The following is a 19,970-nucleotide window of genomic DNA, read 5'->3' on the forward strand; positions in this document are numbered from 1 at the left end:
AATTAAAATTTTTCACTTCTAAACTTCAAATCATACTCCAATAAGTCAAGTGGGGCCAAAAAATCTTTTCTAAAAATTTCCATTTTGTCCCCAAGTGGCAAATGACCATTTTGCCCCTAGATAGTAAAAATTTCAATTTGACTCCAAATTGATCCTCGAACTCCGAATTACCATTTTGAGTCATCTATGAACTGTGAAACTCTTAATTTCACCTTAAAATTCCTATTTGAACTAGTGCGAGGCTTAATCGACTTAATGGTACCATTAGGGGCAATATCGTCTTTTAACGATTTCTCGAACTTCCTAAATATGCAAACATTCTATTGAGCATGTAAATGACGTCGTAATTATTTTATAGAACAGGGTTCGATAGTGCCTCTCTGATCGAGGCAAGAATATAATGGGGTTTACCGTGCCCCTCTAAAAGGTTGGTCCACAAAAACCCCCTACTGTAGTGATTAATTAATATATAATCCACCATACAATAAAATTCAATAACATGATATGATAATTTTTGTAATTCGCAGTCTTTCAAGGTAACCAAACAATTCGTATTTCAATACAATTGCCAACTAGCCAATCATGCCCGATTTATCATAAGCCAATCAATTTAAACAATCGAATTGCAACAATTAACAGTCTCCGTGTACTCTATTTTTCAACATCATTATTAATTTCAAAACAATTTATAAATTAATTTCATTGAAATACATTTATTCATAGAACATGAAAATTTACCTTTTTAAATCCTTTTTTTCCATAGAATTCATGAAATCATCTAAAAACCACCCTAGATAATTAAAATGACAGTAAGTTTACTCACAATGTCTAGAGTGCGGATTTTCGAAGTACTCTGACTACTAGTCCTCGGATGCAATTCCCTTGCCTTTATCAGAGGACTCACCACCTTGACACAGTACAAAATTGAGAAACTCACTACATTGGTACTAAATCGAAATTAAACTAATTTAGACTACTAATGCATGATATGGAATGCAAAATGCACGAGTAACCATCTAAATTTCGCTACCGGCCAAGTTCGTCTTATCACCCGATTAATTACTAACGCATCCAATTTAATCCCAAATTACTCCATTTCTTTTCTTATGCCTCAATTCACCAAATATTATTCAAAAAACACTAATTTCAGCATCAAAACCTTCCCATTTCTTCATGAAAAAATTTGACCATTACAGTGCACTAACACTGTGATTTTGTCTACTTAATTTTCTCACCATTATTCATCATTTTCTAAGCCATTTCTCTTGAAATAATAACAATCCATCTCCCACACATATCAAGGAAGATTCGGCCAATGAAGATTCATGGGGAAAATGGATTCTTTTCTTGTTGTTTTGCTTCTAAATATGCTAAATTAACTAAAAACACTAACATAATTTAAAATCAAATCAATCCAACATCTTTCTCTCTCCATACCCATTTTGATCAGCCATGAATTCATCATGAAAACATGTAATTTAACCATGGAAAATAAGGAGAAATGCTTAAGGAAAATAGATTTCAAGTTTAAATTGAAAAATCTTACTTTTTTAACTTATTTTCCTTTATTTTCTACACTTTTTATCTTCAAATTCCCCACCTAGGGTTTGTTCTCTTCCTTTTTCCCTTTGTTCTTGGTGTGGCAGAATATTTGGAGAGAAATGAGGGGTTTATAGGCTGATTTTTATAAAAAATAATAAAATGTTCTAAGCTTGACACATGGCATGTTTCCATTGGTCCATTTATAAAACTTTAAAAATTTTAAACCTTTTATCTCCACCACATGATTAGTCAAAGGTCAAAATGAGGATAAGGGAAGACCATGTGCTGGACAAATGTCCTGGTGGTGGAAAATTACTGTTTTGCCCATAGGGTGGCAAAATTACCATTTTACCCCTATGCTCCGAAAAATACCAAGATTATAATTTTTCACTTCTCAACCTCAAATTGTGTTCTAAATAGTCAATCTTGATCAATCTTAGTCAAAAATTTCATCCAACACTCACATCTTAACCTCGAGTGACAAAATGACCATTTTACCCCTAGGTTATGAAAATTTCAGTTTGACTTCAAATTGATCCTCGAACTCCGAATCACCATATTAAATCATTCCTGAACTGTAAAATTTTTAATTTCACCATAAAATCTCTATTCGATCTAGTTCGAGGCTTTAATCAACTTTGTTGTACCTCTAGGTACAATATCGACTTTTATAAATTTTTCGAGACTCTCCTAGTATGCAAACATACTATCCATCACATGTATGTCATGAAAAATATTTTATAAGGTCAGACTTTACAATTTATGTCTTCAGCTTTATCGTCATATAAAACAACCTTTAAGTTGTTGCCACTGTACATAAAAATACCAAGTATGAGATCTGATGTAAAATTTATTCAGCCATAGGATCAAATGTGTTCATGACTTTTCTTTTTTTACTTGAGATCTTCAATGTAAAGATCACGTTTTTTAGCGTAATATGTTTTGTTATGCAAGTAGACCTTTGAAATATTGGTCATCGATTTTAAATCCTTAATAAAATTTGTTAGGTTCTGAAACATCATTTAAAGTGGGGTTAGTGACTATTTGCGGTGTCAATAATGAAATATGCTATGGAAATTATGCTTTAGCAATTTAGGAAACAATTGAGTTGGTCGTACCTGTCAAGATAGCATCATACTGGATCCTTGCATTGAGCTGATTAAATGATGCAAAGGTAAAATATGATGAAGGGTATAGGGCCAGATCTTCATGAAGCTCATGGATTTAGGTGTTCCTTGTAAGTATCCCAGTTATATTTGAAGGAATGGCGTTGAAATTAGACTTTTTATCACTTGTTTGAAACTTGCTGATTTGATATAGAGATCCTTCTTTCAATTGAGGTCGAAATTGTGGCATGTCTAGGGTTCTTACCATAAAATGCAACATATTTCTCTATTGAATGAAGAATATAAAATGCTATCACCAATTTGCAACTCTAAGAATGCAAAATGCAGTTTTAACATTGAAATTAATTTTTTGTGGATAACCATACAAATGTAGAAGCAAATTTCTATTATCCTAATATGTGAGGCACCCAAATTTTGAAACGATCAAAAATCTATGTTTTGTTAAAATTGAAATAAAGAAAAATTTGTGTTTTGTTAATATCTCAGAATTCTCACAACCAAATGAAAATATAAATCAATTTACATTAATATGGGCTAGAAGAATTGAAAATATGTGTGGCATTAAAAATTTGGTTGATCCTATACAAAGGAACAACAATCCGTCATAACTCCTTTGCTAACTAAGCATTGCATTATGCCTTCTTCATAATATAAACAAATTTTTATGTTTGGATGGTAATCACTTACATTCTCCTATCATTGTAGTAGTAACTAATAATAGAAAAAAATATCCTAAAAATTTCTATATAATAAGTTTATTGCCGTAGCAAGATAAGGTCAAGTGTTTTTGGAAAAATTGGACCACATGGTAACTCGAAATTATATTCATTTGTATTTTGGATTAGCTATTTAGTCAGCACCAATTAACTGTGTTGTTTTATAACAATAGAGATTGAAATAATTAAATATTTCTTTGTTAATATTTTTATTTAATTATAAGAAATAAGTACAAAGCAATATCAATTCTATTGTTATTTATACAATTGTACAATGCTCTTTCCTAATTGAGAAATGGCCAAACTATTTGTAATATATTTTGTCGGCAACTTTGTTAAGATATGGTTTTATATATATATATTCTGTATAGGATTGGTTTAATGCTTATGGAATAGTATCTAATTTTTTTAAGGAAAATCCTATTCAATCATTAGAAAGAGTATGTACATGTGCATCAGTTACTGGGAAATCAAGGTTGATGAGTGTGTCCGGACGATTTGGATCAATGGATTCCCATAGGCGCACAATCCTCACTTTGACTGATGCAGGTGGTTGAAAAGATTGTAGGTCATATAGGAATTGATATGCCATTGTTACCCAGTATTGATAGCAAATAGATTATGCCCTTTAAATTAAATAGATATTAAAGAGCAAAATGTTTACATTATACTATATGTTTAATTGGGAAATAAGCACGAATTAAAGCAATTATAAGACAGAAGTTGAATATAGAATAAATTGAAGAAACACATCTCTATGTAATAATATGGGATGAAATGCATGCAATAAATGATGAGTGGAACAAAATGGGCATTATGTAATAAGTGCCTCCCCAACCCTCAAAAAAAGGGAGGTAGTATTGAACAATATCTAATTTTGTATAAGTTTTGATGATTTAAATAAAAAAAAAATGTTGAACAAATATATCTACCAGTCAAAAGATGTTGATCCAAACCTTAATGCAGATTATCAAATATTTCCATGTATACTATTTTTTTTTTGTTTTAGCAATTGGTTTATCATTCTCGTCAGTGGCTAAAATTCGCAATCCTTTTTGAGATGTTACTATAGAGAGAGCAACATATCACTGACCATGAATAAAATCAACTTTAGGTAAATACAAACTAATTTTTTCTAGGGTTTGGCCTTGACTTTTGTTAATAGTAATCCCATAGCATAACCTCAAAGGAATGGCCATTTACGATGTTTCATGGTTAGGAGTATTCATGGTATAAAATTTTTTTTGTTTCTTTCAGAGTTGGATATGGTTTCTCCTTCTATGACATTTGGAGCTAATTGTGTGATAATAAGCCTAGTTCTATTGCAAAAACAAAAAATTTGCTCTATATTCCTTAATAACGTAATAATAGCTCCCATTTTTAGATGAAATAGATGGTCTGGTATTCTAAGAAATTTAAGTGAGTTTAGAAATTCTGTTGGGTATAGTAGTTGATGATTTGATATTTGATCGCTAGCTTGTGAAATTAAGTTACTACTAAAGTATGTTTTTGTCATTGTTGGTATCAAATTAAGGGCATGTTCATTTATTATATCTATTGTTTTGTTATAAGGTATGACTATAGTCTTTGTCTGAGATATTCAAGGTTTGCATAGTATTTTTTGAATCTATTATAAACTACAGAGATCATGTCTTGGATGGGGTCATTCATAAGCGGAACTAATAAATTCGTTGGTAATGGTATACAGTTTGATTTACCATCATTTTCCATGGTAAAAGATTCTAAATTTCCATCACCAACATTTAGCAAACACTATGCAAATCCTTCAATTTCTTTCTTGAATTCCTCATCAAGGTCATCCTTTAATAGTCTCATGTTACTTTTAAGACAAAAAATCTTGCATTTTTCTCATAATGGTGATTGATTTATTGTAGCATTAATAATATTTGTTTTGTTTCCAAACTGAACAACAAGAAGAATGTGTTTAAAATCCCCTCTTAATAGAATGGTTTTTCCTCCAAAGGGTTTGTTTAGAACTTGAATAAAATCATTATCAAGTAAATCTCTTCAAGGTTTCTTTAAAGCTTCAAAGTAATGTCTATGTACCATAAGTGCTTTATCCCATACTATTAAGCTACATGCTTGAATGAACCTAGCAAGTTGTGTTCCTTTTTTATTTGACACGTGGAGTACTCATTGATAGTGAAAGGTATTTTAAATCTTGAGTGAGCTGTTCTGCCACCTGGCAATACCAATGACACAATACCAGATGACGCAACAACAAAAACAAGTTTCCCTATTGATCTTATTCCAAATATAATTGTATTCCATAAGTAAGTCTTGCTTTTTCCTCCATGTCCATATAAAAAGATCATTTGTCCTTCTTCATTGTCTATTGATTGTTTAACACATTGATAAATTTGCATTTTTTCGGGGTTTAAGTTTGAAAGCAATTTTAGGTGTAGTTGTTGGAGATGTATCAACTCATAACTAATTTCTTCATGCATCAACCTATTTTCTCCATGGTAAAGATTTTGTTGATTAGGCATAGGTAATTTAAATTTAGAAAAAAAGCAACAATTTTTGTTAAACAGGTCTTCCAAAGCTATTAGAACATAATTTTTTAGACATTTTTTGAAATTGTATATTGCGTTGATCCAAATGGATATTCTAATCTATATTCAATATCTTCTGAAAATAATCTCCAATTACTTTCCCAAAGGGCTTATGGATTTGCTACTTGGAAAAACATGACAATAGTTATAAATAATTGTCTTAATTGTTAACTTGAAGCCCGTTGTGAAGGTTGAATTAATGCATCATGCCATTCTTGATCATTTCCTAGTAATCCAAGTGCCTTACATGTTTCTTGGTAGTTTTGATACGTAATGCCATCAATTGTTCTGATATGTTCATAACTAGTTGCTTCTTTCACTACATTTAATAACATTCGTAGGAAATACAATTCTCCTACTTCTGGATGTACATAGTTTATTCTACCTATTCATCTTCCTTTCTCCCTTTTCTTCCATTTTGTTTCTTTTTGATGCTAAACATATTCAATAGGATTGTCTGCATAAAGTAAATCCCTGCCATTTTGATCATTTTGATTTGCAATCATCCATTCAGTAAAGGTTGTCTTATTGACATTTGGCTTATGCATGACTCTAAATAAATTTTTATTATCATGGAAGTAAATGTTTTGTTGTTCTGGTAAATGTATGACTAATCTTTGAATTGTCGGTTCTCGATGGTGTATTGGAAAAGCAAAGAGTCTCCAGCATACTTTGTATGCTGATAAAAATCCACAATCTAGATATGTTTTTATTTCATCTATTTGAATATACCTTTGTTGTTTATTTTGATTAATGTTTGAGTTTAAATTTTCTAGGATAACTCGTGCTTGGTTTGGTCCTTTATTGATGTATTTGAATAAGTATTTAATGGCTTTAGATTGACTGTAAATTTCAACATCAATGTTAGCTTGATATTTGACTAACTAGATCAATATTATGAGGTATTACATATTTATTATCTAATTCAATACCATTTTTGATAATTTTATTATAAGGTATATTTCTTCTTCAATATATTGGGAACCCATCTTTATTAATAACAGTGCTTGTTTGGAAATTTTTTGGTAAGTATTTGGAATAGTTCCTTTTGGTCATGCATGAAGAGTTTGGTCATGATGAGCCATATGGTCCATGGACCATAAAATCTGCTATAGCTTGGTATGTTATTAGATCCATGTCTTTGTTTGGCAGTTCAGCTGATATTATCTTATTTATATCTTCCGAGGATAAGCATTTGTCATCATGATGCAACCAAAGAAGAATATGGATATGTGGCAATCTTTGTTTTTGGAATTCAATGGTATAAGTTACTAATTGATGTAGGAAGAAAAATTTTGTATTAGTCTGTGAAAAGTATGGGTTTATTATTTCATTTAAAGTCATAAATATTCGTTATGTTTAACTGACATACCGGTTATAGTGCGGCCAAAGTGTTTGTTTTTCATTAGATCTTCCATTAAACAATAGAATTTTATTTTGAAGACTCGTAGTTATATCAAGTCTATCTTCTGGTGTTTGATGTGGGATTAAAATTTTAAATTTCTTTCCATCAAGCATTACATATGAATGTGATGAGCAGGTCTAGACAACCATAATTTTTACAAATTGCCATTGCATCATGGTAATTTTGTAATAAATATCGTGGGCTTTTAGTGTAACTTGTAGGTGCTACTATACTTTTTCCTATAGTGACTGCATTGTTATCACCTTTTGCAAATGTGTCTTTTAAGCTTTTATACAATTTTGGTCTTAAATTTTTTTGATTATTTCATATATATAAGAATCATTCCTCTTCTATAGCCGCAAATGTGTTAGTTATAAATTTTTCAAAAAGCCTACCACCTCTTAACTATGTATTTTTAACAATAAATCATTGTTGAATTATATATTTATAGTATTCTCACATAGTTACTTTTTGGCATTTTGGTTTTTTTCTTATTGGTTATTGAACATAAATTATAGTAGGTGTAAACTCATCTTCACCATAAGGGAAAAGAAGAGGGTATTGCATGGCCATAAAATAAGGGTGTAGTTTGTTTATTCGTTTAAGTCTTTCATTGATATGATCAACTATGATATCTCGATGACCATTATATTCTCCTAAATCACCAACTATTAGCCCAACAATTTCAGAAGTAGTTGGCAACCGATAGTTTGGTTTAGAGTTATTACAAGATCTTATAAGTCCTAACCTAAGAGGTGTAGAATTTGATATTATTAGTCTATCTCTGGTGATCCTAAAAACTTTAATAGTTTAATTATTTTCATCAAGCATTTTTTATAAACTTTCTACTATAGATCTATCAATAGATTTGTTGTTATCATTATTAAAGAAAATGTCTAGTCTATTTGAGATTTTATTTTCACTATCGTAAACATACAACTGAGCAAATTTTGGTCTGTTACCAACTGTAGGAAGAAGAGAGCCTATTCTATGATGAAGCTGTCCATTAATTTTAAAAGTGTAGGGGCTTGGTTTATTGTTGATTAAGTTATCTAATTTACCTCCTAATGATGTGAATTGGAATATATTGTTATACATTTTTATGTTATCATTAAATTTCATTCTTGTTTGATTTGTGTTGTTACTAAGCAACTGATCTAGGAAGGAAGGCATTTGTTTAAATGAAGGTATTCTAACTGTTCCTTCTTGAAAACAAAAACTAAAAGTAAGATTTCTACTTCCCTTTGATATGTTAGTTCTTTCTTCATACCACATATAAGCATGGCAAAAAGGATGAACATAATTGGGTCCTCCGAAGCAAGAAGTTGTGAAGCAATTCCCTATTAAATTGATTAAAAATAATAGTAAGCATTAGTTAATGATAATATTGAAACAACGTTTCAAATAAGTTGGAACATTTTTATTGATATTGTTTGACTTACGTAAATGTATAAAAGTAGTTCTTTTAGACGATAATTGAAGGCGTGACGTATGATTATTGGATCGATAATCAACTTCTTCCATGTGACCTTCATAATTTTGGTTAAAGAAAAATTCAATCATAAATTGTTTACATGGTTTTACTTGTTATGAAAAAAAAAGAGAAAAACGATGCTAGTATAGTGTAGGTGATTTTAAGACAGATAAGTTTGCTGTTAAGATTGGCTTTGAAGACCTTTGATGACCTAGGAGCATAAAATGCAAAATCATAAAGTTGCTGGATTCTACACAAATTGTCAATTATAATTGAAGTATATTGTTGGGAAAAATAACTTGAGGTAGCTGAAAGAAAGGATGTGCAATTAAATTTTCTCCTTAGGTAAGGAGCATTTTTGCTGAACCAGTTACGGCAATAGTTGTAACAGGTTTAACTTGAATTGTTTGCAATTCTCTATGAGCATTTGCAGCAGAGTGGAGAATTACATGTCCTTCTATAGGCACATAGATACATTGGGTTGAGGGGAAATTATTCATGTTGTTATGTTGAGGAGGAAATTCTCCCTGAATCTGGGATGAGTAACTATCATCCTCAGATATAACAAAATTAGATATTTTGATCTTGTTACATTTATTTTGTTTACTACGATTATTTCTATTCATGAAGACTAACTTATTACTATGAAAGGAAGATCTAACAGAAAACTTAAAAAAATTAATAACATAAAACGTAATGGTACCACCTAGATAAAAAAAACCCAAATAAACGAAGTGAGAACAAAAAAGATGCAAAAATGAGAAGGCGAAGTAAGGTTGAAAGCTTTATAATGCTCAATTGGTACTTTCTGTGATATACAAAGAAAAAAAAAACTACAAAAGACTTCAGAACAAAAAAGCATAAACACGTTAGACAAATAGGTGAGAAAACTCCATGTAACTAATGTAATATCAGACAATAAGAACATAAGTGAAAATTTGAATGTCATGTTTATAATTAGAAAACTGAAAATATTGAAAATAGTTCAAGATTGCATCAATTCAATGTAAAAAAATTGTACATTTAAAAATAGTAAATAAGCAAAGATGGAATTCAATATCTGATGTGAATTTGCAAAATATAAAAAAAACATGTGATAAATCATATTTATATTTTAGATATTGATATATTAGCATATATGAGTTGATCATATTTTTTCTTCGATTTTTAGAATCATAAACTTCTAAGTCATGGTAAAATATTTTTTATACATATATTATTAATGTTGGTACTATCGTTCTCATGATTAAATGTACAAATAATGCAGCACTACCAATAATACATAAATAAACCCAACCATATTAAATAAAGAACTATTTTCATGAAAAAACGGAACATATAAATTTGAAAAAGAGAGCATACATCTTTTCACAATCAACTACATAAACAATTAAAAGCGAAAAGAAATCGTAAAATGATGAATAAAAAAAATAAAAGAATGAACAATCCATGTCATTGAGCATAATTTTTCCTTTTAAAAAATTACACAAAGAGTAATTACAGATGGTTTGTGAAGTAGAACAGATAAATGTATTAAACAAATTAAATAGAAAAATATTTATAAAATAATAGTTGACTATACATATCAACTGGTCTTGCAAATGCAAAGCTACTGAGATCTTTAAACTTTGCATAATCAACCACGTATTTAGTTTACAAAAAAAGTAAAGAGTAGAAAAAATTGTATGGCTAAAGAAATAAAAAAATCACAATAATTCTATTTTCTACTGAAAAAAATCTATCATCAAAACAATAATAAATTGTATAAATTAGGATTGCAAAATTTATGTAAATCAAAGCACATAAATGAATAAAAAAGAATAAATAAAAACATAGTAGGCAAGACCATTGACAACACATAGGAACAACCTCTGTTAATTTTAAGTTATGTAGTGCTCAAAGCTTTGTTGAACCAACAGCCTTTTACAGTTTACACAAATGTTAAAGAATAGAAATTATATGCAATTCAAATATGTAATTGTTTTTTGTAAATATAAGGAAACAACAACAACACTCTCAAAGTAATAAAAAAAATAAACACATTTAAGACTTAATATTTAAGAGTATTGTATGCACTAATCTCACAATAATCTCTATATATTATTACTCTATCAATGATAGATTGCAATTAAATAATAATAATTAGCTTACGGGTTGAAGGAAGTTGTAACTCATGCTAAGAGTAACACAGAATCAAATATATAGGTATTTAATAGAAATCCAACAGTTAATTTTTTGAAAAGCTAAGGGTTGGCAAGGGCATACATTTCATAAATTCATGGTTAGTTTATTTGAGAATGAGAAGATAAAAAAAATTAATTCCTTTTTCTTGGGATTTGAGATTTATAAGTTCATGTGTGTGGTTTAGTTAGTTATAGTAATTTTTTCAAGACAATAATTGTAGTGAATTAACTTGTTAAGGCATTAATTATAAGAAGAAATAATGAAAACAAAAGATCTAATTTGTTTGGTATTCATATAGAAAAATAGAACTGAAAGATTGTATATATAGGTAATCATCAATTTTGGAGTAAGAATGAACCGTGGTTTTTGAAAAAAATCTACACCAACAATCATTACAAAAGGCTATAAAAAAAAAAACAAATAAAGTGTTGTAAAAAAATTGCCACATCAAATCAAGATTTGGTACTTTCAATCTATTGAAAGAAACCTATATTCACTCAAAAGAAATAGTCATTAAAAAAAAACAACAACGATTTGCAAATAAAGTATTTAAAAAGTTGCAAATACAATTATAACAATCAAAGAAATAATGGTACACAACCAATGTAAATAGATCAGGCACGATCCGCAAGAAAAATATCAACTTGATTAGCTAAATTTGACCAAATTAAAAAGAACAACATCCCACCAAAAAAAAAAATAGCTTTTGCAAAGAATGAGTATTTGAATTGAATTAGCATTCATGAATAAAGCATATTTGGAGTCAAAAATTAACAATGAAAATATAGAATAGATTGTAACATTAATACAGAATTGTCATTCAAATTGTAAAGCACTCCAAAAAAAGCAAACAAAAATAAACAAACTTTACAAATATTTAATAATAGTAGTAGTAATACAAAATTGTCTTTGAAATTGTTAAGCATCCAGGAAAAGGCAAACAAAAATAAAGATACTTACAAATTGCAATGAGTGCTGCCTTTGAGATCTTGCAATAAACACAGCAATGAACTGCCAAAAATATCAAGATAAAATTACCAACATTACACTTTATAATAAAAGTCGTTAAATAAAATAACAATTGAAGAATATAAAGTTATAGCATGAATGCTTGCATTGAATATCATAATAAATTTCACAACTTTATGCTTAATGCATGCCATTGACTGGATAAATATTGTCGAGCACAAAATTTTTTTGTTTATATTTTGATATCAAGAATGGGAAGATTGCTTTGTTCTTCGAAAGTTTAAGAAGTGTTCTTAAAAGCATTTTATTTAATCATCAGACAAATTTTTTTTTTTCATTTTATGTTTCTTGTATTCAGGAGCAAAGAGATAAACAAATACAATCATATTAAAATTAAATAGCTAGAAATGTAACAAATTATAACCTATTCCATTCGTTTTAGCCTCTTACGTAGTTGCAAGAATGACATTCCTTCAATTCAAAAGTACAAAATTCTATTCATAATAATATAAATTTAGACTGTAAATGCATGGTCTAATTTGATAAAAAAGAATAACAAATCATCAACATTCCACAAACATTGATTTCCCACAATTCTTCTATTGAGAGGATAAACTATTTCAAATCTCAATGATAGGAAAAGAGCCAAAAGAATTGAGAAATTCCCATTGTTATTTTCTAGACAATATAGACTTTTCGTTTGCTTTATCCTAATCAAATTTCACCTTGTCGGTATCAATCAACCTCTGCTTAGCGTTATATCTACATGTAACATTGTTAATTCTGCTCTAACCTGTAATTCCTATTCCATTCTATTTTAATAGGCAGCATTTCTTTGTCTAAACTGCTCTAAGTTCTTGACTAGTAAAACAATTGGAATCTGTTCATTCAAGTAACAATAGCTAATGGGATATTCATATAGTAATTTATATTTCTTGAACTTGTCTAATTTAAAACAGATATCTTCAAGCATGCTTGCAACTTCCATTGAAGTGCCACACTTTTCACTTTAGTTTGCTTATGGGATATTCATATATTAATTCTTGGAAGATATTTTTCAAACTTTTTTCTCTTCCTTTCACCACTAAAAACATTGAGATGATCCAAAGCTTGAAACAATTCTTTACTCCTTGTAGAGAATAAATAAATAAATAAATAAACCCTTTTAATCCCCCTAATTCACAATGCATAGTAAAATCAATATAAATTTAGACTGTCAATGCATGAAAAAAAGGGAGCAAAAAAACGGAAAGAGCAAAATAAAAAGAAAACACAACATCATTGTCCTCTGTTGAGAGAATAAACTATTTCAGATCTGAATCAGAGGAAAAAAGCCAAAAAAAAAAAAAAAACTCTGAAGCGGTAAAAGGAACGGGGTACGCATCTTTAAGATATGATATATACATCTTTCAGTTTCATTGTGTATATGTAGAGAAAATGTAGGAAAACTATTGAATGATAAATACATACTGTCCAAAAAATTAGAGTGGCCAAGATAATTAGTTTGATCCTGCCTTGATAAACTACGTCGTTTGTAGGTAATTAAAACATATGTAAAATTAAGCTAAAAATCTGAATTTTCATCTTCCTTACCATTTTCTCTTGAGCGGTTTCCACTCACGCTCACTTGGTCATTGCTGCTGCAGCCTTTCTTTCATCTTCATGATCATGTAATTACTCGGCTACTCTCAAGTCTAGCCAGGCTAAGCCTTTCTTTCATGTTAACAACAAAAAGCCTTATAATTTGATATTGAAAAATTGATAGATAGAATTAAATTTTTAATTAAATTTTTATATTTGAACTAAATTATAATTAAGATGTATAAAAATTAAATTAAAACTCAATTGATATCTATGTTATGTAGTGAGATTTATGGTGGATAAAAGTCAACTTCGTTATCGTAATATCTTGATTTTTTTACAGTGTTTGATTGATGTGCATTTTATAAATTTTTTTGGCATTCTATATATTAAGAATTGTAAATAGTATTACATATGATATCAATAACCTAAACAAAATATGTAGCATATACATGCATTTTTTAAGTTTCATTCTACTATTTGACATGTTACCTATGTAGAGAAAATGTCAGAAAAATATTTAATGATAAATACCATATTGTCCAAAAAAAAATTAGAGTGGACATTGATGGTTAAAGCATAAGTATAAGGTAAGAATCCGAATTTTCATTTTCCTCATCATTTTCTCTCTGTAAACCCCTCAAGCCGTTACCTCTCGCTCAAACAGTCTCCTCTCCTTTAGAAAACCCAAAAACCAAGCCAAGCCTTTCTTCCATGCTAACAACAACAGCCTTAAACTTTTGATATTGAAAAATGGTTAAACATAATTAAATTTTTATATTTGAATTCAATTACGATTAAGATGTATAAAAATTAAATTAAGACTCAGTTGATACCCGTGCTCTGCAATGAGATTTATGGTGGGTAAATGTCAGCTTCTTGATCATAATATCAAGAACTTTTTTAAGTGTTTGATTAATATGCATTTTGTAAATTTTATTGACATTCTATGTATGGACATACCATGGCATGTGTAAGACATGTACCACAGCATCTTGAGGCATGGTTTCACTCTTCATGGTCACGTTTGCTCGACTACTCTCAAGTCTAGCCAAGCCAAGCCTTTGTTTCATGCTAACAAAAGCCTTATAATTTTGATATTGTTAAATTGTTAGATAGAATTAAATTTTTATATTTTAACTAAATTATGATTAAGATGTATAAAAATTAAAGTAAGACTTAGTTGATGCCCGTGCTTTGCAATGAGATTTATGGTGGGTCAAGGTCGGCTTCGTGATCATAATATGAAGATCTTTTTTAAGTGTTTGATTGATTTGCATTTTGTAAATTTTATTAGCATTCTATGTATGGAGATACTTCTAAAGTTGAGAGAAACTTCGGTTGTATAAATGGATGAATTTCACAATCTAATTTTCATTTATATTCTATTTCAATCAAAGATTCTTCAACAATTAAAAGCATGGCAATTTTTAAGTAAAGACGTTTGGCTTATAGATACGAAGGCATGGTTGATGGGATCGAAATGTTTGAAAACATTAGAATCATAGACTGTTTATTTTCCCTTTTGCTCATTGTGTTTTTTTTTTTTTTGAAGTGTTTGATTGATGTGCATTTTGTAAAATTTCATTGACATTCTATATATTTAGAATTGTAAATAGTAGCACAAATGATAACAATAACTCAAACAAAATATGTAGCATATATATGCATTTATTAAGTTTCATTCTACTATTCGACATTTTATGTATGTAGAGAAAATGTAAGAAAAATATTTAATGATAAATACCATATTGTCCAAAAAAAAATTAGAGTGGACATTGATGGTTAAAATATAAGTATAAGGTAAGAATCCGAATTTTCTTTTTCCTTACCATTTTCTCTCTGTAAACCCCTCAAGCCGTTACCTCTCGCTCAAACAGTCTCCTCTCCTTTAGAAAACCCAAAATCCCCTCTCTCCCTTGCAAGTTTGGGTGGTCTTGGAAAAGTTTAGATGGAAGATTTCAGCGATATGTTGTTGTTAACACTTGGGAGGAGGAACATGACTGTTGAAGACAGGATCAGCAAGTTACCTAATGATCTTCTCCTTAAAATCATGTCTCTCTTAAACACCAAGCAGGCGGTTCAAACCTGTGTTTTGTCCAAGAGATGGAAGCCCCTCTGGCAATCCCTTCCAAACCTTGACTTCAATTTCGATACTTTCCCTTTCCAACAGGAAACAGATGACGAAGACAAAGAGGAGGTAGAGATGAAGATGTGTTCTTTCAGCAATTTCATCAGCCAAGTCCTTTTCCGGCGTTGCCCCACTGACCTTGTCAAGGTTTGTGTCCAATCCCATATCTATGACCCGCACTGTTTTCTCGTAGACGGATTGCTTTGCTATGCTGTTAAACACAATGTCCAGCAACTCACCTTCCATTCCCGCTCTGATTGCCAATATTTATTTCCCGAGAGCTTCTGGACTTGTCAATCATTGACATCACTCGAGTTGAAAGGTAGTGATTGGATGCCCATGAAACTACCCACATTGCTGGCTTGTCCAGCTCTTAAGTCTTTGCATCTTTCTCATTTCTCTGCGGCCGGACCAAACTTTGAACCAACGGCTTTCTCAGGATGCCCAAATCTTGAAACTTTGCAACTTTTTGATATTTTAGCGGTGGGTAGTGAAGGTTTATGTATTGATGCTCTTAAGCTGACGAGCTTGGTACTTTCATTTGCATCTCTTCGTCACGGCAAGGTTGAGATTTATGCTCCTCGACTCACAACTTTTAAGTATTCTGGTATTCCTCCCATAGTGTGCTTAACGGATCACCTTGCATCTGTCGATGATGTATATTTTGATATAAAGACACTCGGATTTAAACGCAATGAAGAAGAGTATGTTCTTCGTTTGATCAACACCCTTAACGAGTTTCGTCATGCAAAATCTTTAACATTATCATCGTCAACAGTGCAGGTAAATTTCTTTTACTCATTTTCCATTTCATATTATTGAACCTTTGAATTTATGATATATTATGGTGTATTGATCTTGTTGCTTAAAGTGATTTGCAACACTTTCTCTCCATCACACATGTGTGTAATGCGTTATTAGTTTTATACATTATGGTACAGAGCACCATAGTGCTCATTTTCTCTTCAACTCTTGCTTGGAAATTGATACAAAAGAGGAGACAAATTGAAAAGGAAAACTAAATGTTATAGCATTGAGAAAGAGACTGTTTCATCGTTCAAAAAGAATAACAGATCTCATCTTGTTCAAATAGATTCCATACTAAATTTACGTTTCTCATCATCACTTTATAAATGTGTCTTGTACTTTTAAACTATCGTGTCAAAGAATTTAAAGATAGGAATTCGCCTGCACAAAAGGAAATGGATCATTGAATAGGGTAGTAAGAAATTTACTGAAGCTTGAAAGATCCTCTTAGCTTTCTCTTTTAATTGAAAAAGAGCATGTTTAAGTATGAGATACATTGTGTCTTGGATTTAACAATCTGTTTTTTTTTTAGACCCCTAGCATGCTTGTTTTGATATTATTTGATTCATGAAAATTTTAATGAAAAGAAATTTTAAGGAAATCTGTATGTTGAATATATAGAATTTAAGAGAAAAAGTAATTCTTCCTTAATGCATTGATCTAGTTGTTGCTTCTCTAATTATATTTAGGAAAGATTGGCTTTTAATTTGTTTCATTGTAGCATACCTACCAGTCAATATTTTATTAACAGCCATCCATTTATTCTTTTGAACTCCTTATTAAATACAAAAGGTGGATATATATTGCTAGACTCACTTGGTGCATCACTGACATATATGGCTTTGGTTTTCTTCTATTTTACATTTGGAAGACAGTAGAGCAAATTGGTTATTGTTCTCTTTTGTTATCTTATTCATTCTTATAACAGACAATGACAATTATTGTGAATTAGATAAAAACGAATGCATCTTAACATGTGATTTTCTCAAAGATTTCCTTCTCTAATCTCTTATAACCATTTCTTTATGGTAAGGTTCTCACCAAATTTTCGTCCTTGTTGTATCAAAATCGACTACCATTTGCTAATTTAAAGCATCTGAAGATAAAAGCTAAGAAGTGGGAAAGCAAGAGGTTTGAAATGCCTGCATGTATCCTAAACTACTTCCTCAACAATTCTACTATATTGAAAATATGTAAGTATTTTTACTTTGTCTTTTATTCTTTGTTAATAATTAATATATATTTGACTTGAAATGTGAAAATTGATTATCTTACGAGCTTTGCTTTGTAATTGATTTCTCAGGCATGGATAGCAAAGCAAGCTATGAGAGTCTTGAGGATAGCGATTAACTTGGGATTTGTAAACTCTTTCTAAAACTGATTGTCAATCTTTTATGCTGGTCTTTAATGTTTGGTTTATGTATGGAGTTACTTCTAAAGTTGAGAGAAACTTTGGCTGTATAAATGGATGAATTTCACTATCTGATTTTCATTTCTACTCTATCTCAATCAAAGATTCTTAAGCAATTAAAAGTAGGGTAATTTTTTTAAAAAAATATTTATCTTATAGATACGAAAGCATGGCTGATGGGATCGAAAAGCTTGAAAACATTAGAATCATATGCTGTCTATTTTCTTTTTTGCTCATTGTGTTTTTTGCAAATTTGAGCACTATCCTACCCATTTAATCCAAATGAACATTTTATGCTTAATCAATTATATTGTTCTAGAGCTGCAAGTTTGTTTATCTTAATAAGAATGTATAAGACATGTTTACTTGAGGCATCTTGAGGCATGGTTTCACTCTTCATGGTCATGTTTACTTGGCAACTCTCAAGTCTTGCCAGGCCAAGCTTTTCTTTCATGCTAACAACAAAAGCCTTATAATTTTGATATTGGAAAATTGTTAGAAAGAATTAAATTTTTATATTTTGAACTAAATTATGATTAAGATGTATAAAAATTAAATTAAGCCTCAGTTGGTACCTATGTTACGCAATGAGATTTATGGTCAGTAAAGGTCGGCTTCGTGATCGCAATATCAAGATCTTTTTTAAGTGTTTGATTGATGTGTATTTTGTAAATTTTATTGACATTCTATGTATGGAGCTACTTCTAAAGTTGAGAGAAACTTTGGCTGTATAAATAGAAGAATTTCGTTATTTGATTTTCATTTCTATTCTATCTCAATAAAAGATTCCTAAACAATTAAAAGTAGGGCAATTTTAAAGCAAAAATATTTGGCTTATAGATAAAAAGGCATGGCTGATGGGATTGAAAAATTCGAAAACATTAGAATCATATACTGTTTATTTTCCCTTTTGCTCTTTGTGTTTTCTGCAGATTAGAGCACTATGTTGCCCATTTAATCCATATGAACATTTTATGTTTAATCAATTATTATATTGTTCTAGAGCTGTAAGTTTGTGTATCTTATTGAGAATGTGTAAGACATGTACCTTGGCATCTTAAGGCATGGTTTCACTCTTCATGGTCTTGTTTACTTTGTTACTCTCAAGTCCAGCCAGGCCAAGCCCCTGTTTCATGCTAACAACAAGGCCAAGCCCCCTCTGCTAACAACAAAAGCCTTAAAATTTGAAATTGAAAAATTGTTAGATCGAATTAAATTTTTACATTTTAAGTTGTTAGGTTAACCCATTTGTTTCATCTGTTTGATCATTGATTATTACTCTTTTCATGAACAAATTTTTTGATTCATCTTCGATATCATCTTATTTGCAGCTTTTAATATCAAACAAAAAATAACACATTATGTCTTCTTGATTTTGGATACTACATACAATATATTGTGGAAGATCATACTTCACAAATGGAGTTGGTGGCCTTTGACAGGCTAGTGGAAAAGTTTTTTGTGCAATAATTATGAAACTTGCTACACTACACACTATCAGCTGGATGGCACTACCTGAACCTCTGAAATCTCTGAGCAAGCAAGAAAGATTTTTCACCGCAGGGTTAACAACCAAAGTGGTAAAAACAAGAATTGCCAATTGCAAGATGTTTGACTGCATTGAAGTGCAAAGCTAATAATGGAACACTGTAAATTCTGTTGGTACTTCGAGATCAACAACCCCTCCACCAACAATACAATAGCTACAAGAACAGCTTCTGGTATTACCAACCAACACCCATGTAGCCAGATAACTTTTCCTAGAAACCACACTGCAAAAACAATTCACCACCAGCAAAAGAAAAGAATCGCCAACCAAGAAATACAAAATTATGATTATAATGTGTACCTTTCATGTCTTTTATGATTGATTATTATGCTCTTAACATTCTGTGCTACTCTAATGTACAAACTTTTCTTACTTTTTTTCAATGTAGAGATATCACCCTCTAATCAAAGCTGAATATGCATTTGGTCATAAATCTTGCTTATATATATACTGATATTCTTATCAATTTAACACATGCAGCATCTGATTTCCAGACTT

The 19,970-nt window shown here is 30.3% G+C and overlaps 1 protein-coding gene across 1 annotated transcript; it reads left to right on the top strand.

The window, feature by feature from the left end:
- Positions 15,526-16,727, top strand: LOC18587444 (F-box/LRR-repeat protein At3g26922). The gene is made up of 2 exons (XM_018128930.1): positions 15,526-16,488; positions 16,647-16,727. The coding sequence occupies exons 1-2, from the start codon at positions 15,526-15,528 to the stop codon at positions 16,725-16,727; spliced, it is 1,044 nt and encodes a 347-aa protein (XP_017984419.1).

This window comes from Theobroma cacao, chromosome 10 (assembly GCF_000208745.1).
Source record: "Theobroma cacao cultivar B97-61/B2 chromosome 10, Criollo_cocoa_genome_V2, whole genome shotgun sequence".
Classification (NCBI taxonomy): domain Eukaryota; kingdom Viridiplantae; phylum Streptophyta; class Magnoliopsida; order Malvales; family Malvaceae; genus Theobroma; species Theobroma cacao.

Coding starts and splice junctions, on each gene's coding strand:
- LOC18587444 (XM_018128930.1), top strand. CDS start 15,526: ATGGAAGATTTCAGCGATATGTTGTTGTTAACACTTGGGAGGAGGAAC. Junction 16,489..16,646: donor TATCATCGTCAACAGTGCAG/GTAAATTTCTTT, acceptor ATTATGGTACAG/AGCACCATAGTGCTCATTTT.